Raw genomic sequence first — 21352 nt, 5'->3', positions numbered from 1 at the left:
TTTGACTTCAGTCAGTCAGTTCAGTTGCTCAGTCGTGTCCGACTCTTTGTGACCCCATGAACCGCAGCACGCCAGGCCTCCCTGTCCATCACAAACTCCCGGAGTTCACCCAAACCCATGTCCATTGAGTCGGTGATGCCATCTAACCATCTCATCCTCTGTCATTCCCTTTTCCTCCTGCCTTCAATCTTTCCCAACATCAGGGTCTTTTCAAATGAGTCAGCTCTCCGCATCAGGTGGCCAAAGTATTGGAGTTTCAGCTTCAACAACAGTCCTTCCAATGAACACCCAGGACTGATCTCCTTTAGGATGGACTGGTTGGATCTCCTTGCAGTCCAAGGGACTCTCAAGAGTCTTCTCCAACACCACAGTTCAAAAGCATCAATTCTTCAGTACTCAGCTTTCTTTATAGTCCAACTCTCACATCCACACATGACTACTGGAAAAAGCATAGCCTTGACTAGATGGACCTTTGTTGACAAAGTAATGTCTCTGCTTTTGAATATGCCATCTAGGTTGGTCATAACTTTCCTTCCAAGGAGTAAGTGTCTTTTAATTTCATGGCTGCAATCACCATCTGCAGTGATTTTGGAGCCCCCAAAAATAAAGTCTGACACTGTTTCCACTGTTTCCCCATCTATTTCCCATGAAGTGATGGGACCAGATACCATGATCTTAGTTTTCTGAATGTTGGGGATTGTTAAAAAGTTCTGATCCTTTGCAAATTGTGATGATGGTGACATTTTCCTTCAATGCTTCTAATCTCTTTCTCTTATTGTTGTCCCCCCTTCTTCAGGTACGCTTCTCTCACTTGCTTGATTCACCATGAAAACTTGATCTTAGTAAGGGATTGAACTCACAAGGAGTCATAAGTCACCTGCTAACAGCTTAAAACCTATTTGCATTATAAGTGGGGACAAGGTCCCAAAGTGAGGCATTTCAGGACAATGGGAGGATGTCTCTGAATCCTCTGAGATTTTATGCTAAACTGTATGCATGCACGGGCTTCCCAGATGTCACTAGTGGTAAAGAACCTGCCTGCCAATGCAGGAGATATAAGAGACGCAGGTTCTATTCTTCAGTCGGGAAGATCCCCTGGAGGACGGCATGGCAACCCGCTTCAGTGTTCTTACCTGGATAATCCCATGGACAGAGAAGCCTGGTGGGCTACAGTCCATGGAATTGCAAAGAGTTGGTCATGACTAAAGTGACCCTAGCATGCGCACACATGCATATTTGCTTCATCGGATTATCAAAACAATTCATGACTCAAAAAAGGTGCAGTCTTAAGGTAAAGAAATGAAATGCAAATAGTGGAAATTGAAACTGTAGTTCAATGACTATCAACTCCATGAGAACAGAGACCACATCTTTCTTGCTCCCATTACCTACTGTATCCCCAGCATAGGGTATATAGTAGTCTCTCAATAAGCATTTATTAAATTCATTAATTTATCCATCCAGGAGATATTTATTGTTAAGTGAATGGATGAACGAGTAAAAGTACCAGCTGGCATGAGGGAAGAGGTATTTTTTGGGCATTAGGCCCTTTCCATCACTCACATAGTTGATCATGTTTCTGTTTGAGTTACCCAAGATGGAGTCTCCATGGTACTTACTGATGTTCCTGATGAACATCCAGTACAAGTGAGTCTGGGATGCAGAGAAGGAGCTCAGGCATCTGCCCTGTTGGGTTGACCTTTAGCACAGGGTAAGGAAACTCACTTCCCTCATTTGTCCACTTCCCATTCCCACTTGAATCTTTGTCAGTCACCAAAATCATTACCAGGCAGCAGGTGGCATTGAAGGCTCAGTGCTTTGAAGCAAAGCAGTCTCATCCCCAGCAGATATGGGCTCTCAGACAAAACCATACATGGGCATGGATGCAGAATGACAGAGGAATCCATTTCTGTGTTAGACTACCAGAGGGAGGGCCAGGCCCAGGCAGGGCTAGCAGTCTGAAAAGTCAGCCTTTGGTGCTCCCTGCAGCATTTCCCCGGAGAAGACAATGGCACCCCACTCCAGTACTCATGCCTGGAAAATCCCACGGATGGAGGAGCCTGGTAGGCTGCAGTCCATGGGGTCACGAAGAGTTGGACACGACTGAAGCGACTTAGCAGCAGCAGCAGCAGCAGCAGCGTGTGCCAAGAGAATGCTCCTCTCTCCCCAACTGCAGCTGGAGGGTGGATAGTCAGTCTATTTACTGCTGTGGATATAGTTTCAAGAGAATTTAAAGTATCCAAGAACTGTTTGAGAAGGAAAAGGGCTGAGAGATCCCAAGGCAGCATGTGTAAGTTGAATGAGGAGTTCTTGTCATGCAAATAAGCTTAGTAGCTCTGAACTTTTTACCCTCTGTGGGTGTGGTGATTTCAGGTGGGTTGTGTAATTGTTTGGGGAGGCTGGGGATATTAGGGGCAGAACTAACAAGAAACCAGAAGTTTGAAGTCTGGTGGGCAAAAAAAAAAAAAAAAAAAAAGGGAAAAGAAAGTGTGTTTGTGTGTGTGTGTGTGTGTGTGTTGGGGAGTTGGTGGTTAGGGGATTTGACCACAGGAAAACAGAATAAGTCACTTAGTCTCTGGAACCAAAGAAGACTCCTTGGAATATCCCTCTGGTTAGAACCCATGGGAGTGTCAGTGAGTCAGTGAACCAAGTGGAGAGGCAAAGCTGGGGGGAGTCTGACATTGGGTGGGGTGGAGTGGAGGGTGTGCACCAGGGCCTGGGGGCTTGGGTTCATGCAGGAAAGGAGGTGTGTGGTGTCATTATCACTTTGGATTAGACAGACCTGCTGGTGCTCTTATGAAGGGTGTGCCCTTGGGCCAGTCACTTTAGCTTTATGCCTCTGTTCCTCACCTATAAAATTGAATCAATAATAGTACCTACCTCAGGTAGTTGTAGGGATTTAATGAGAAAATATACATGAAAAGTGCTTTGTATAGTGTCTGGCACATTATAAGTGCTCAATAAGTGGTAGTTTTATTATTTATTTATTTAAAAAAATATTTATTTATTTGGCTGCCTGGAATCTTAGTTGCAGCACACTTCTCTCTAGTTGTGGTGTGTGGGCCTAGTTGCCCTGTGGCATGTGTGATCTTAGTTTCCCGACAGGGATCAAACCTGCATCCCCTGCATTGCAAGGCAGATTCACAACCATTGAACCACCAGGCAAGTCCCCAGTAGTTTTACTGATAGTAGTTATAATGATTGTTGTTGTTATTTAGTTGCTAAAGTCTTTACTTGCCACCCCATGGACTATAGCCTCCTAGGCTCCTCTGTCCATGGAATTTCCCAGGCAAGAGTACTGGAATGGGTTGCCATTTCCTTCATGGGATCTTCCCGATCCAGGGATTGAACCCACATCTCCTGCATTGGCGGGCAGGTTCTTTACCACTGAGCCACCAGGGAAGTGCTGTATGATACTAAATAGAAAGTGCCTGGGATTTAATAAAGGCTTGTGTCTATACCAGATATTCACTGTATTCTTATTTCTGATTTCTCTAAGCCTTAGGGAAATGAGAAAGACTTCAGCTTGAGACTAGAGGTGGAGGCCAGGCCATGGGCTTGTCCAGGTAAGGTAAGGCAGTTAACCCCAAGTGCTGTGCTAAGCCAAGTAGACAGCAACATGAGGACTCAGCATGGGGATGTGGGAAGCCACAAAAGCAGACCTCATCTTTAAAAACTATTTTTCTAAAGGCAGGCTCTAAACTTTGTCATCCAGCTTCTAGAGATATGACTTGTCAACATGCTTTCACTCCTTGCAGGAACATAGTCCCTATTGGCACAGGGAGGACTTCCTTCCCATTTGAAGATATTTTCATGGGGAATAAGGATGAGAGGTAGAAAGGAGGCAAGCTTCTACACTCTTTACAGCACTGCCCCCAGCCTCCAGTCAACACCAAGCCAATCCTTGCTGGTATGCCTGCTATTGGGCTTCCCAGATTGTGCTAGTGGCAAAGAATCTGCCTGCCAAAGCAGGGGGTGTAAGAGATGCGGGTTCGATCCCTGGGTCAGGAAGATACCCTGGAGGAGGACATGGCAACCTGCTCCAGTGTTCTTGCCTGGAGAATCCCATGGACAGAGGAGCCTGGTGGGCTACAATCCATAGGGTTGCAAAGGGTCAGACACGACTGAAGCAACTTAGCACACACAGAACATGCCAGCTATTTCTCTGCCAGTGTGAAGTGAAAGCCACTCAGTTGTGTCTGACACTTTGCAACCCCATAGACTATAGAGTCCATGGAATTCTCCAGGCCAGAATACTGGAGTGGCTAGCCTTTCCCTTCTCCAGGGGACCTTCCCAACCCAGGGATTGAACCCAGGTCTCCTGCATTGCAGGTGAATTCTTTACCAGCTGAGCCACAAGGGAAGCCCCCAGGGATTGAGATCTAAAAGCTGCCCCCACTATTCTGTCTTTCCAAATTTGACCTCCAATGCTCAACTCAATGTGTACTTCCTAAATCAGCCTCACAACAACCCAATCAAATAGGTACTGGTTGGGAGGTAGCCAGAAAAACAGAAATCACTTTAAGCCTTTCAAACATAGGAGATTTAATACAGATTAGTCACAGGGGATGGAAGAGTCGAGAACCAAACAGGAGGCACTGAGGCAACTCAAGATTAGCAACAACAGGAAGCCCCTCTTATCCCTGGAGTTAGAGAGACAACGTGAAGACATGGTGAGTGGTGTTGCCAGAGCTTGGAGACTGGGTCTATCTGGTGGGAACTAGAGCCAAGACGGGGCTGCCTTGCAGAAGCTGGTGCCAAGGAGAGGGGGATGCCTGGTGGTAGCTGGAGCTACCAGAGGTGAGCCCTGTAGGAAACACAGCTGCTGCTGGAAGTGCCACAAAAAGTGGGTTGGACATGGGGAAGAAATATCCTAGCTTCTCTCTTCTTCCTACCTTCCGGTTGGTCAATCCCACACAGAAGCAAATGGCAAAGGACTATGGGAAATGTAGTTCCCTGATACAGACCAATGCAGGAAATGAACAGGGAGTGAATCTGAGGGTAAGCAGCAGATGAAAAGCCTAATTATGCACCCCCATTTTACAGAGGAGTCAAATGAGGCAGAAAGAAGTTCAGTTACCCCAACTACACTAAGTGGCAAGAGTCCAGGTTTCAAATCCAGGCAGGCAGACTACTCCTGAGTCCATGCTCTCTGCAATCACTACTATTATATGCTCAGGGTAATAGCACTATTATTATTTAACTCATCAGACTTTTCCCTCTGGATTTAAAGCTCCCCAAAAGCAGCAGCAGCAGCAGCAGCAGCAGCAGCAGCAAAGGCATCTACTGTGTCTTTATATCATTTATAGCATGTAGCCTTTGTGGATTTTTCAGAACCTTCCAGCAGATGTAGATTGTTGACTGAAATGGGATGATCAGCAGGTTTTCATAGGTTTGGGTGGTGGTGAGGTACTGTGAAAATGTCCTCTGCCATTCTGAATGTTTTCTTGTTAATTAAATGTAGCAATTTCTGATAAGATTCCAGACAATAGTTTAGCAACAGGGAAAAGTCTAAGCAGCAAGGAGAAAAATTGGTATCTAGATTGCTTGAGGGCATCCCAAAGGGAACAGACAGTTATAAAAATTTAACTCCAATGTTACAAAATTTCTACAACTTGAATTGAGCAGCTTCTTCACCTGGGAAGAGGATATACCATCCCTTAGGTGACTTGGCTGGCAGTGTTGCTGTTTTATTTGGTTTTATTAACAGTTCTTGGATACTAAGAGTACACAGTTATGTTGATGGAGTGTCATTTCTCATTGTGTCCATCATGACCACCCTTGTCTAAGCCACCAACAGCTCTTATGTGGCCAATGCAATGGTCTCATAATTTGTCTCTGTCCCTGTACCATTCCATCTCTTCTCAATCAGCCACAGCAATCTTATTAAAATGCCAGTTAGATCACAATGTTGTTGTTCAGTCACTAAGTTGTGTCTGACTCTTTGTGACCCCATAGACTGCAGGATGCCAGGTTTCCTTGTCCTTCACTATCTCTCAGAGCTTGCTCAAATTCATGTTCACTGAGTTGGTGATGCTATCCAACCATCTCATCCTCTGTTGCCCACTTCTCTTCCTGTCCTCAATCTTTCTCAGCATCAGGGTCTTTTCCAATGAGTCAGCTCTTCATGTCAGGTGGCCAAAGCACTGGAGCCTCAGAATCAATCCTTCCAATGAATTTTCAGGACTGATTTCCTTTAGGATTGATTGGTTTGATCTCCTTGCAGTCCAAGGGAGTTTCAAGCATCTTCTCCAGCACCACAATTCAAAAGCAGCAGTTCTTTGGCGCTCAGCCTTCTTTATGGTCCAACTCCCATCATCTACCTCCTCTGTTTAAAACCCTCCCACAGCTCCCCATTTCACTCAGAGAAGAATCCAAAGTCTTCACAAAGGTTTATCAGGCCCTACCTGATCTGTCCTTCACCTCCATGACCTCATCTCCAACTTGTCTCCCCTTTGTGTACTCCACTCCCATTACATTGGCCTTCCCAAGGCTGAAATCAAGGTGTCAGCATAGCTCAGCTGTTATCTGGAGACTCTGGAGACCAATCTGTCTCAAGTTCATTTATGTTGTTGGCAGAATTTATTTCCTTGTGGTATGAGGACTGTTGTCCCCTTTTCCATGCAGGCTGTCAAGTGGAGGCCATACTCATCTCCTAAACACCGCCCATATTTTTTACTACATGGTTCCCTCCATCTTCAAGCCAGCAATGACACACCAAATCCTCCATGTGCTTCAAACCTCTGACATTCTTTTTTGCATTTAAAAGACTCATGAGATTAGATTAGGCCCACCTGGATACTCTTCCTGTGTGGTAACCTTAATTATATCCGCCAAACCCCTTTTGCCATGTAATGCAATGTAATCACAGGTGTGCTATCTCATCATAGTCATGGTCCTAATGATTAGGGTGGGAAATCTTGAGGCAGCATTTTAGTCTTGTGCCCCCCCCCACAATAATCAGCTGTTTGAGAAACTAACCAATCAGAATATATGCCAACAATAGCCCCGGAACAGGGACGTGGAGAATACCTGCTGCTCCAGGTGTTACCCTTTACTTGCAGGGTTGTTGAGTGGCCTGGAGGCATCCTAGAGACAATAGCCAGAGCTGTAGCTATTTACCAACTGGTATGAAAATTCTTTAATCTTTTTACAAGTGGGGATAGCATATCCGTGCCTAACAGTTGTTTATCTGCTACATAGTGTGTGAAGTCCTGCCTTCTTTTCTGAGCTCAGAGAGTCTGAGGTTGGTCTCGGATGATCAGGGGAAGGTGGGGACACCGCCTGCCTTTGCATACTTCCATGGTGTGCAGTGGCCCCTTCCACCCTTGCCTGCTGTTTCTGTGCCACCACATTTGTTTTTCTGTTTTTTTTTTTTTTTTTTCTGATGAATGTCTCCATTTGCATGGCTGTCTTATGCAGTAGGAGAGTTCATCCATCATCTAAGCCTCCAAGCACTGCCACTTCAAGGCAGATAACCAATCCCATGTGTACGGCCTCTCCCCAGCAGATGTGGCTCAGTGAGGCAAGTGCTGTGGACTTGCTCTCACCATTAGCCTGCACACTTCACAGCAGCCAAAGAAACCCAGGCTTCTTATTAACTTGCCAAGTGAAGCTTGGTCACAGCTCATCATGAGCCTCATGTTTTGTGAGGACCCATCTCAGACAACAGACATGACCCCTGTGGGTGAGTTGCGGTAGGAAGAGGGCCTAAGTTAAATGACTTTGGTGGGACTGGTCTGTTTCTCCCACCTAATATTTTTATATGGGTGAATTTGATGAAAAAGTTATCAAGGACAGCTTCACTTGATGGAATCGTGAGTATACATATCAGGCACAGCAGTGACAAGGTGGGTGTGTTGAAGGAAGTGTCACAGAGGAAAATGAGCGGCTCAAGGAGAGATAAGAATAAAGGGAGGAAAGTAAATCGCTGCTGATTGCAAACAACACTAATAATAATAATATACAACATGGCCAGCTTCACTTGCTGATGTTGGCTGAGACTACAGAGCACAGCTGCGGTGTGCTGTGGTGCTCATACGTCACGGATTCACAGTGAATCTGTGTCAACAACTGAGTGTCTACTTAGACTAAGTCAGCCTATGCTTCCTTGTTTTTTTTTTTTTTTTTTTTTGGCTGTGCTGAGTCTTCATTGCTGCAAGCAGACTTCTTTCTCTAGTTGTGGCAAGTGGGGGCTACTCTTCGTTGCAGTGTACAGACTTATTGCAGTGGCTTCTCTTGTGGAGCACGGGCTCTAGGGTGCATGGGCTTCAGTAGTTGTGACTCACCAGCTCTAGGGCATAAGCTCAGTAATTGTGGTGCATGGGCTTAGTTGCCTCGCGGCATGTGGGATCTTCCCAAACCAGGGATTGAACCCATGTCCCCTGTATTGGTAGGTGGATTCTTAACTGCTGGACAACCAGGAAAGCCCTGTGCCACCTTTTGAAGTAGGAGAGATTTGTCTTTAGTGGCTTCCTTTCTTGTAAACCTTCCCCCCATGTCTAGACCTTTCTAAAGACTGCATTCATGGCTGAAGTAGAGATGTGGCAAGTGGAATCAAATCTACTTCTAATCTTTACCATGTAAACAGAACCAGATATCTTTGGAATCAGATCCCTTTGGAGCCAGTTCCAAATGGTAAAGACACATTTACAGAGGATCTCAAAGCAGCAGGTAGTATTCAGGATGGTTCACTATGACTTTAGATGTGTGAGATGGTATAGACCCTATTAAGGACATCTCCCTGCAAGCCCCACCCCCAGCTTTCTCTCAAGCTGAGGTGTTTTCTCCAGGTGCAGCAGTAGGCGGCATTGAAACACAACTTACTACCAGCAGCTGCTGACAAGAGAGCTGAAGTTGAAGATTTCTACCCGTCCTAGCAAAATGTCACCAAACTTAGTGGAAAACATCACAGCCCTGCATTAGGTGACAAGAAAATATCTCCCTTTTTCTCTGCCATTAGGAGCAATCAGCTGCAAGATGCCCAGGGAGAAAATGACAAATGCCTCAGCACAAATATTGCCATCTTTGGTAGGGGTAGGGGGTTTGGATATTAGGCATAGTGGTGGAAAAATAAACCCTTGAGATTCTATATGCCTTTCTCCCTTATAGAGACAGGTTAGGAGTGAGCATAGAGTGTTTCAGAGTTGTTGGTCTAGTTGGGTTTGGAGGGGAGAGAGAGAGAAAACAAACTATTTCATTTCAAAAGCAACAGATGGAGAGAATTTCAAGCTAGAAAGGACCTTGAGAGCTGTTCATCTATAGACACTCAGACTCATAGAATATCAGAGCTGGCAGGGATATTAAAGACCATTGAGTCAGACATGCAAATGGCCAACAGGTACATACAAAGTTGCTCAACATCATTCTTCATCAGGGAAATATAAATCAAGACCAACAGTGAGATATCACCTCATACCAGTTAGGATGGCTATTCTAAAAATAAAAATAACAAGTAGTGGTGAGGGAATGGAGAAAAGGGAACCCTGGTGTTCAGTTGATGGGAATGTAAATTGTTATAGCCACTATGGAAAACAGCATGGAGTTTCCTCAAAAAGTTAGAAGTAGAAGTACCATATGATCTGGAAATTGCACTTCTGTGTATTTATCTGAAGGAAATGAAATCACTATCTTGAAGGAATATCTGCACCTCCATGTTCACTGCAACATTATTCACTATAGCCAAGATATGGAAACAACCTAAGTGTCCATTGATGTTGTTATTTAGTTGCTAAGTCATATCTGACTCTTTTGCGACCCCATGGACTGTAGCCCACCAAGCTCCTCTGTCCATGGGATTTCCCAGGCAAGAATACTGGAGTGGGTTGCCATTTCCTTCTCCAGGGGGGCTTCCTGACCATGGGGATCAAACCCATATCTCCTGTACTGGCAGGTATATTCTTTATCATCCATTGATATGTGGATGAATAAAGAAAATGTGGTATTTATGTATACAACTGAACATCCAAATTCATTGATATCTAATTAAACAGGACCTCAAGTAGCCACAATTTCTTTGCTAACACTTGCATTTTTAGAAATCATAAGAAAATAAGCTAAGGTTAGATATTTATTTTGACATCAAAAACTAAGACAGGGCTTGCACTGATCCCATATCCTATACCTTCACCATTTTTAGTTTAGAGTAATAAACACTACTGATCCAAATGATAATATGATGGTCAAAAAAAGATTCAGCCACAGAACTCTATTTCAGAGTATCTTACAGTGGACTGTAGTCACTCATATATTTTTGATAAAAAAAAAAATACCACCCTCTGAGAAAGTTGTCCTTGGCAATAAATAGACTGTTCAGTTTTGGAAGAAAGATGTCTACAGTGAAGATGGAGATAAGGCCCTCCCTCCTGCCTGAGAAATGGATCAGTTCAATCAACCCTAGAGATTAGTGAGGGGACGGACATGTTATAGCCAAACTGCTCATACCTCCTGAGCTTTTCTTACCAAGGCAAGAAAATGGATTCAGAGATTTAAACATAGTTTTAACAGGTAACCAGAAACTCTTATTCACTAGTTTTACTAGTGTAAAGAGTTTTCAATTGCCTTAGAAAGAAATAATTCAATCTAATAACTAGAAAAGCTAGTGTAAAATAACTAAGGCAGATGGACTGTTTCCTTGAGTTTCCAATGGGCTCCAGCCCACTGTGACCACTCCTGAAACCAAGGTACCCACCCACCTACCCGTCGCCTTGTAGAGCAAAGTGACTTACAGCAATAAGTTGGTAGGAGTTGTTCATCATGGCGATCAGCATGTTCAGCAGCACTACCAGGGAGATGACATTGTATGTCCCAAACATGGTTGCTCCCACAAACTCTGTGAATTCATGTCTGGCTTTCACATTGGTGACATAGAGATTTAAAAGGCCGAATACAGACCAGAAGAGGGACTGAAGGGTTTCAAAGAGCCTAAAAGAGATCAAAGAGAAGGTTAGTTCTCGAGGAGGAGCAAGAAAAAAGCAAAAACGTGCTTAATTAATTAATCAATAAGGAGGTTGCATCCCAGCAGGTAGACTGATGGTCTCCCGTATTTTGGTCTCTTCTCCAGCACAATCCACCCAAGTCTGTTTGCTCCCACTTCTATGTCTTATGCCTTGCCCTTCCACCTGGAATATCATCTCCTTCTTCTCAATCTACACAGAACCTTTAATTTTCCAAGACTTATTTCAAGCACTACTTCCTCCATCAAACTTTCTCCTTTATCTTCAGACCATGTGACTTACCACCTTTCTAATTACATAGAGGCAGGGGTGCAATGGCTAAGAATATGGTACTTGGGTTAGACTTCCCTGGGTTAAAAACAGCTCTGACACTTGTCAGCTAAGTGAACATGAGCAACTTAAACCATTTCTGATACTTCTTTTGTGGTTCCCACAGGGCCCAGAATGGTGCTAAGCTCAGTAGAGTAGCTTAAGGATTCTTGAATAAAAATTTATATGAATTGTTTTTAATGATATATTAGCTAACAATTACTGAGAATTTACTATAAAAGCATTTCTGTTGTGTTAGTCGCTCAGTTGTATCTGACTCTTTGCAACCCCATGGACTGTAGCCTGCCAAGCTCCTCTGTCCATGGAATTCTTCAGGCAAGAATACTGGAATGTGTAGCCATTCTATTCTCCAGGGGATCTTCCTGACCCAGGGATCAAACTGGGGTCTCCTGCATTGCAGGCAGATTCTTTACCATCTGATCCACCAGGGAAGAACCATAAAAGTAACTAGACATTTTACATATATTATGATTCCTATAAGACTGATATTGTTACTGCTGAGGAAAGAGAGGTTCAGAGATTGAATAATTTGACCAAGCTATAAGTGCTGAGCCATAATTCAAATCTAGGTACTTCTGACCTCCCCAAACCACTGCATTATTCTATATTGGATAGCTTCATAAATTACTGTTTCTTCTCATAGTCTCCACATCCAAATATTAATATGTAACTTTTGCAAGGATATGTTTTGGGGGTCCAGGTTTTCTTTTGCATCATATTCAGAAATTTGTGCATATAGCAATACAAAGTAGCCAGCTCCCAGGCGGGCACTAACCAATCATTTCTCCAGCACACGAAAGAGGCAGAGAAGTCAAGAAATATGACTTTGAGGATGAATGTAACTTTTCAATTCTTGAAAGGCTCAAAATGTGTTGTTTTTATAGCCCAGTGTATTTTGAGCAGCTTAGAGACAGGTTCTTGGGTTCATTTGGGGGTTATACGTGGGCAATGTCTTAAAGATTTCCTCTGTCTGGGAGTGCTCATCCCCCATCTTTGCATGGTTGTTTCTTTGTCATCACTGAGGTCTCAGCTCAATCATCACTTCCTTAGACAGATTCCCCGGTGTCATTCTACCTAAAGTAGGCCCACCAGTTACTCTCTACCCTGTTGTCTTGTTTCAGGTTTTTGGTAGCATTTAAAACTCTCTAAAATTATATTATTAAGTAAATTCTGCTTCTATGTTGATTTTCTATTCATCTCCACTAGAAAGTAAGCTCTATGAGAAAAGAGACAGGCATACAGCTACTATGTACCTGGCATATAATAGGCTTCCCATGTGGCGCTGTTGGTAAGGAACCTGTCTGCCAATGCAGGGGATGTAAGAGATGTGGGTTTAATCCCTGGGTCAAGAAGATCCCCTAGAGTAGGGCATGGCAATCCACTCCAGTATTCTTGCCGAGAAAATCCCACTGACAGAGGAGCCTGGCAAGCTACAGTCCATGGGATTGCAAAGAGTCAAACACGACTCTGCAGCACTATATTTGTTGAATACATGATTGAAGACATATTAATAATACAACTACTGTTATAACTAGATTAAGGTTTAGAAGACTCCAAACCTGTTGATAATTGCATGTTCAGTAGGCGAGGGTTTCACAGCGAGGGTTAGTTCATTTTGATGAAGCTTGTGCTCTGCACTGGCCTGATTATCAGTTGACCTCCTTTGGGACATGCATGTGGCCCTTTGCCATCTGTTAAATGGCTCTTTTCTAATCATAGTGGATAGCTCCCACTATCCTTTCAGCATCATATTACTTGAGAGCTAGCCAAGAAGGAAGAAATCTTTTTTTGTTTGATGAAAGTAAGTGCCAGATGGTGAAACATTTAAAAATCAACAGTAAGATGAGAGTCTGGACTTCAGGGGCCAGAGAACAAGAATAAGAATATGGCAAGTCAGACCTATTACAGGATCTGAATTTTCAGGAGACTCTGTAAGTCAAGGCCAGGCAATACAATGTATCACATAGCCAGACAGAGTGTCAGAAATGGAAAAAAGATGTGGGGTGCAGGAATCTGGTTCTGCTATGAAAGCCTATCTAGGACCTCACAGTGTCCATTAGAAGTCAGGGCAGGCAGGAGGCAAGAAATGGCATAAGAAGCTAGCCCAGCAGCTGGATAACAAAAGCCAAGGAATATAGGGCTTAGAAAAACAGGAACAGCTGCAGCAAATAGGAATGACACCAAAGAACCAGAATCTCTGGAAGTCGAGTGTCCTTGAATATAGAAAGCATTCACAAAGTGTTTGTTGATTGCATGACTGACAACAAGGCCACAAGCCAGGGCAAATATGTCATCAATATGCTGGCAAAGTCTTAATTCATTGGTTGCTTCTCCAGAATGGATGATGTTACTCTCCTCCACCCCCAGCCCCATAACAATTAAAATTGTAATGGTTAATGCTTAAGTGGAAAGTTTACTACTAGCCATTCCAATGACTTATACAAAGATTCCTAAAAGTGAAAGTACAGGCATTTAAAATCTATCCTAAACTGTGGTGATATCCTAGTCAGGGAGACCCTAGAGGTATGATTGTATAACAGATAAGGAAAGGGGACAAGATTGTTCCTCAGGTTTTGGTGGTTGTTAGTGAAAATGCCCTTGACATGGGGCACAAAATGTCATGATACAATCTGGCCATCAAGAGAATATGTCTTATTGAAAGGCATGCCCAGATAAAATGGGTGATTGACATTTGGGGTAGAAAAGAACATTCCGGTTAGAGATCTATCTATAGGAAGCTCCATGGCTTCTAGACTCAATTGAATTCATGACCTAGGGGACCATTATGTGGTGGTCAGGTCCATAACACAATCATCACTGGGATGGAAAGACTTGTTGACCAAACCCCAGAATCCTAAATGCCAAAGGAATACTATTTTGATATTAACAGAGAAAACAGTGAGTCCATTTTCATTTAGCAGAGAGTCAACAAGTATACAGAACTTACTGACTCAACAAGGGGCACAAAGTGAAGATACAGAGATTCAAGAAGATTTGATATTAACTGCTTTCAAGACAAATCCCTACCAGCTAGTTAAGAGGGGATTTGTGCATGTTGGGAGCCATCCATAAACATTAATAGATCATGAAGCAAAAAGAGACTTGGTAGAATAGAGATAAGAACTATGGTCCTCATGACAGTTGCTGAAAGTCTCATCTTTGAGATGAGTTCATCTTTCTAAAGATAGAAGGAGTGTAAAGATTGACCCCTCTGCATTTCACTCGGACCAGTGAAGAAGTGGAGGATGTATTGGAAAAGAACGGCTCCTTGGGAAAAAGCAGTGCCAAGTTGTGCTGATAACCCACAGGGAGCAAAGGCATAGTCATCTTTTGGTCATCCCTACCCATTTTGCAGTTCACTGGACTTGGCAGTTTCTTATTTCAACCTGCCTTTGACAAATTTCTGACTCTGGTTGGAATGCTCCCACCACGCTCCCAACCTGTAGCCTCCACTTCCGTCCTGTCTTCTTCTCTACCCAACTCTTGTTTGACCTGCCAGCCGCAGCTAAAGCCCCAGCTCTTCTAGAGGCCTCCCCTGATTCCTTTCCTACAAGGTAGGGTCAGATGCTCCTCTTTTGTTCTCCCATAGCAGCCTAGCCTTACTACATAGACGCACATATCACACTGTAGAGACAGGAGAGGGGAGTGGCTAAGAGCAAACTTTAAAACTTCTGTACATATTAATTGGGCTTCCCTGGTGACTCAGTGGTAAAAACCCACCTATCCATACAGAAGATGTGGGCTTCAATCCCTAGGTTGGGAAGATTCCCTGAAGAAGGAAATAGCATCCCCCACCAGTATTCTTGCCTGGAAACTCCCACGGACAGAGGAGCCTGATGGGCTACAGTCCATGGGGGTTGCAAAAGAGTTGGACACAACTTAGCCACTAAACAAACATGTTAACTATAAAATTTGGTAAAGGCACATGACAAACATATTAACTATAAATTTTGGTAAAGTCACATGGCTTCTTTAAATTTCAAGTTTCCTCATCTCTAAAATGGCCAGTGGTAAGATAAGTACTAACTGCTAACATTTATTGTGCTCTGTGTGCCAGGCACTGTGCTAAAGGCTTCTCATGCATTGTAATATTTGATTCTCAAAATAACTCTATGAAGTAGCTACTATTTATTCTTTTTTTTTCAGATAAGAAATTGAGGCACAAAGTGGTCACACAGGCAGAAAGTGGCAGAGGTAGTATTTGTACCCAGCTCTTTTGACTCTGGAGTCAAAACATTTAACCACCTTTTTCTATCATGTAAGGTTCTGCATGTAATGCACTTGGCACATCGCTTGGCATAGCGAATGCATTAAAAATGTAGCTATTCTAATTATTTATTTGTGTTTTCTGTTAGACTATATGCTTCTGGATGATAAGGATGCCATTTACTCAGTATCATCATTGCCTGGCAGGTAGGAGTTGCTGAATAAATGTTAGGTAAATCTATAAAAGATTATAGAAGCACATAAGTAAGGAAATTATGAATGAGTGGCACGCCATCTTGTGATAACAGTAGAAAGGTTATGAATTGAATTTAGGAGAAAATTTGAAGATACTCAATAAGGACCTTTAAAGCCTTGTTGGAACAACACCACCAACAACAAAAGAGCCTTTGATGGGGACTGAGTTTGTATCCAAATAAATAAGAAGGGAATATATGCACTGAATTTGGGTAAAGAAATCACCAATGATTAAGTAGGAACAGCTACAAATGAATGATGATGATCTACAAGGAGGTCCTAAGTGACCTGCTAGGTAATGGCTCTGGCCTCTTTAGCTTTACATGTATCCATGATTATTGCAACTTTATACAACTAATTTTACATAACTTTACAAACTCAGTCTTACACCCACACCCTTGGATAAAAGCACAACCTGGAACTTATATGCCTGGATTAAAGTTCTGATTCCACCACTACGACCTGTATGCCTGGGCACAGTCTGATTAACTTCCTTGTACCCTAATTTCTTGATTTGTAAAATGGATAATAATAGTAGTGCCTACCTCATAGCACTATGAGGATTGTGAGGATTAAATGAATTAATTCATATCAAGCTCATTTTGTAATAGTGCCTGGACCCAGCATTCAGTAAATATGCTATTTTTAAGACTATTATCAACCTTCCACCTAAATACAACCTTGTTGTTTCATGTTTCTTTATTTTCTTCGTATTATCATTCATTTTCACATCTAGTTACAAATATGTTAGTTGCAATCATAGTGGACATAAGTTTTATGTTTTTAAAAGCCACACATTTCATAAATGTAATTTTAAGAGCCACCCAGTATTCTACCTAGAAAATACAAGCCTGAATGACAGTTTTATCAATGCTTTGGATGAGAATAGGTGGCAAGCTTCTTAGAATTTCAGAAGACACAAGATTGGGAAGAATAGCTAATTGGATGACATAAATAAGATTCAGAAGGATTTCAATGGCTTGGAGCAAGGGGCTAGAACTAACAAGATGAAGTTTAATAGGGATCAATATAGAGGTTTGTTCTCTGGCCAAGTGCCCACGTACAGGATGAGAAGGGAGGAGAAAGGCCAAGGGTTGTCGCTGACAGCAAGTTCAAAGTGGATCAGCAGAGTGACAGAACTGGCCAGATACTTCAGCCATGCGAGGGAGGGCAGAAGAAAAAGTGAATCTTCTAGAATTAAAGATAGGGTTGCTACTAGAATTCGTTCTTTAACTCAGTTGTTCAATGGGCATGTTGAACTCCTTCATGTCTTAGGCCCCTCTGTGGTAGGAGAAAGACCTGTAAAGTGGGAGTCTCAGTCTGGTGGGTGAGAGAGGCAATAAACAACTAAAATATAGTATTTATTACATTATTATTATTCAGTTCAGTTCAGTCACTCAGTTGTGTCTGACTCTTTGCGACCCCATGAACTGCAGCACGCCAGGCCTCCCTGTCCATCACCAACTCCCAGAGTCCACCCAAACCCATGTCCATCGAGTTGGTGATGCCATCCAACCATCTCATCCTCTGTTGTCCCCTTCTCCTCCTGCCCTCAATCTTTCCAAGCATCAGGGTCTTTTCAAATGAGTCAGCTCTTCACATCAGGTGGCCAAAGTATTGGAGTCTCAGCTTCAACATCAGTTCTTCCAATGAACACCCAGGACTGATCTCCTTTAGGATGGACTGGTTGGATCTCTTTGCAGTCCAAGGGACTCTCAAGAGTCTTCTCCAATGCCACAGTTCAAAAGCATCAATTCTTTGATGCTCAGCTTTCTTTATAGTCCAACTCTCACATCCATACATGACCACTGGAAAAATTATTATTACTATTACCTTTATTATTATGTTACCTTTTAAAATGGAGATGTCCTTAGAATGCCATGGGAAACACAGAAGGAGCATATAACTGAGAGTGGGGTCAAAATGGGTAAGAACAGGCTTAAAAGAGCAGGTCAGGCTTTGACAGACCACTTGAAGGGGCAGGGAGAGTTGTCCAGGCTGGCCAGGCAGGGATGGACATTCCAGGCAAAGAGGATGGTGTGTGAAGTACACAGGACTGTAGGACTAAGATGCTCTCCTGAAGTTGGGAAGAGCAAGATGTTGACTATGGAGGAGAGAAATGAAAGGCTGGAGAGGTGGGATCCAGATTCCAGGGCCCTGTGCACTATAGGAAAGAGGTGAATTTTACACTGGAGAGGATACTGATACCAGGCGGGCAAGAGACCAGAGGGTGATGAGATAAGACTGGCACTTAGAGGCTTCTGTGTAGCAGGTGGGAAATTGTTTGAGGGGACACAAGACTAGAGGCAGGGAGACCAATTAAGTATGTAGCAGTTTGGGGAAGAGATGATGTAGGCCTGAAAGAAGACAGTATTTTGTGTGTGTGTGTGTGTGTGTGTGTGTGTGTGTGTGTCTACACAGGGAATGGATTGAAGAGATATTTAGGAAGTAGACAAAGCTGAGTGTGAGACAGGATGTGTTGCTTGAGAGAGACAGGAAGAGTCCTAGATGACTCCTAGGAGTCTATCTAGTATCCTTTAATGAGATGAGGAGTTAAAAGGGAGATGGGTTTGGTGTGAGGACATAGAGCTAAGGAATTTATTTGTGAACGTTGTGTTTGAGAGGCCTGTGGAACAGTGTGGAACAGCCAGGTGTGTTCAGGAGGCATCCAGAGTTGAGAGCCAGGACCTCACAAGGACAAGAGGACCACCAAGTCAGCTTCTTGCCACTTCTGCCCTGTTTCTCTCCCAAGTCCCATGCCCTCAGAGGGTACCTTCCCAATTGCTCTCAACAGTGGATGAAGGCCAGGTACCCCCAGTATTCAATACTGAACTCAAACCACCAACTGTACTGTCAGGCAGTTGTCACCAAGGACAACCAGGCCCCCCTAAATTGTGCACCCAGGAAAGTCCTTTTCTTTTTTAAGCCGAAGAATAACAATAACATCTCTAGAGAATCAGAAGGAAAAGGGTGACAACAAGCAGATGCCATAGTTTACATCAGGTCTGTTCACAGGCTCCCTTTTCCCCTTCTCTAAAAATGGAGTCTTTCTGACAGTCTAAGAAGCATATATTTTAGCAGTTATTATAAATGCCTGAGTTGAGGCATTTAAAGGAAAACAGAAGTCAGAGCTCTGTGGAGGGAAAAAACCCAACACCTAGAAGGGAAGTTGAGGTAACATTACTGCTGCTTTGGTCCCAGCATGACAATGCTTCTTCATGCCTGACACCGAAGATATAATTTTGTGTATGACAGGTGTCCATTCTTGTCAATCATCCCTGCTGGGCAAGTGATGGGAGCAAAATCTCAGTTGGCAACAGGGGTGTTAATAATCACTACTGACTTGTAAGGAAACATTTCATAAATTTCCTCAGCAGAGTTCCTATGAGAGGGTGATTGGCAGGGACCTAGCCTCCTGGAATGTGCCTTGCATTCACGTGTGCAACTCTGTTGAAAGCTTTGATGGGAACAGATACCATCTTCTGGTGCTCAAGCCACTATAAAAGTGTTCTTTGTATTGAAAACAGGGTGATGTGAGTTGTATCTCTAGAGTAATGCAGGAGAGGAAGCAGTTCCTAGTCAAGAGGCACTAGAGAGGTGACCAGTTGCCTTTGTCCACTCTTGGTTGGCTTCACCAAAATGGCGCTATCTGTTTGTCATCCCATTTTGGCTTCTTTTTTCCTTTCACATAAGTCTGGTTTCCCCATCCAAGATTTTGCCCTGAGTTCTGGGAGGAGAAGCAGGGAGTGTGGCCTAGTGGAGGGGATGGGTGCTGGAAAATGGGTGACAGGACAAGCCAAAATTTTCCAGACTTCGTTCACTGGAACAGCATGTTGGTAAATAGATTCGGGAAAACCCCTCTCTTTACTGTAGATTCACAATGGTAAGTCTCTGAGAAGCCCTGCAGTGGCTTAAGCCCTTCTTAAATTTGTCCTAGGGGCTTCCCTGGTGGCTCAGAAGGTAAAAAAATCTGCCTGCAATGTGGGAGACCTGGGTTTGATCCCTGGGTTGGGAAGATGCCCTGGAGAAGGGAATGGCAACCCACTCTAGTATTCTTGCCTGGGGAATTCCATGGACAGAGGAGCCTGGTGGGCTACAGTCCATGGGATCACAAAGAATCAACACAAATGAGCAACCAACACTTTCACTTTTCACTTAAATTTTTCCTAGCATTTCCGAACCTCACACAATCAGAAATCTTGCTTTCATGTCTATTCACATCCCCATGAATGTGAATGGTTATTTGTCATCCATTTTAGGAAATGTTGCTAGAGATCAATAATAAGGGTTGGCTACATAGCATTGTTTTTCCCTTTTCTCTATTGGTACAACTTGGGGCCAAGCAGAAACCTTTTTCCCCCCTTGGCCTCTGTTATTTAACACATTTCTAGAATGTCTGAGTCCATTGATCTGCTCTAGTTTATAGAGTTAAGGGGGAAAATTGTATCTTAACTTAATAACTAGGAATCCCTCCTGACCTTGGGGTCATGACTATGATTACCAGATGACTGGCACTCTCCAGAACAGGGGCTAGAGATAGACAAGGTATAGGACACTGAGTCTGGCGTAAGCACAGGACTGCTCCTAGAAACTAACACGTTTCCTGACATATGCTTATTTTCTTTCTCTTGTCTGCTTCCCCTAACAGTGATTTGTCAGAAAATAAAAGCCATTCTGGAGGCTTAAAGGTCCTAGAGAAGTAGGTGTTGAGTTTATAAAGAAAAGGCACAGGGGTTCCATATTGGAGGCAGTGGACTGGTGGACAGAGAGTCATTACCTGTCTTCTGTGTCCCGAGTGGGAATAGGAGATATTTCCAATCACTGCTTGGTGCCTTGGTACATCTGAAACCTTAAAGTAACCCCAGAAGTTGAGCTGACTCTCATCTTACTCTTTGCCTGTCTCCTCTCCATCTAGGAATTAAAAATTCACCATCCGCCTGCCCTTTTAGTTATTAATATTTTCTCTCCCCAAACCCCATGTTTCCATGAGCCAGGGCTGTTTGAGCAAATCCCATTTCTCTGACACCACCTAAGGGGTTCTTAACTCAATTCCCATCTCAGTTCCCATCTGTGGTAATGAGGAGATATTTTTCCCTCATACTACCAATTCTTCGACACCAGTTGGGTGTCCTACAAGCCAGCTCATTCAGTTCTGACACTCCTGGGGAATAACATCAGATGCCATGGATTAAGAGCCCAGTCCCACAAGACTGCTCCCCTTCCAGTTTTCCCAGATGTCCCTCATTCTTCTGACCAGTTGGCTCTAGGTAGAGCTCCCCACAATCCTTTCCTTGGGTTTGATTAATTTGCTAGAGTGCCTGACAAAACTCAGAGAAACATTAAAATGACTAGATTACTGGTCTATTATAAAAAGATACAACTCAGGAACAGCCACATAGAATATGCATAGGGCAAGGTATGGGGGGCAGGCTTCCCTGAATTCTCTGATCACCCACTCTCCCCAAATTTCTGCATGCTCACCAACCTGGAGGCTCTCTGAACCCTGTCCTTTTGGTTTTTATGGAGGGTTCATTACACAGTTGTGTGAAGTTGCTTCAGTTATGTCCGACTCTTTGTGACCCCATGGATCATAGCCTGCCAGGCTC

The 21352-nt window shown here is 43.5% G+C and overlaps 1 protein-coding gene across 1 annotated transcript in view; it reads right to left on the bottom strand.

Moving 5' to 3' along the window:
- Positions 1–21352, bottom strand: part of LOC102395430 (short transient receptor potential channel 5) — a 55065-nt gene that overhangs the window by 20663 nt on the left and 13050 nt on the right. The window contains exon 4 of the mRNA XM_044936877.1: positions 10728–10923. Coding sequence (XP_044792812.1) covers positions 10728–10923 — 196 coding nt within the window. The remainder of the gene's footprint in view (positions 1–10727; positions 10924–21352) is intronic.

Source organism: Bubalus bubalis, chromosome X (assembly GCF_019923935.1).
Source record: "Bubalus bubalis isolate 160015118507 breed Murrah chromosome X, NDDB_SH_1, whole genome shotgun sequence".
In the NCBI taxonomy this organism is placed as follows: Eukaryota; Metazoa; Chordata; class Mammalia; order Artiodactyla; family Bovidae; genus Bubalus; species Bubalus bubalis.
Note: the sequence above shows the minus strand (reverse complement) of the source record. Positions and strands in the feature narration are given on the sequence as shown.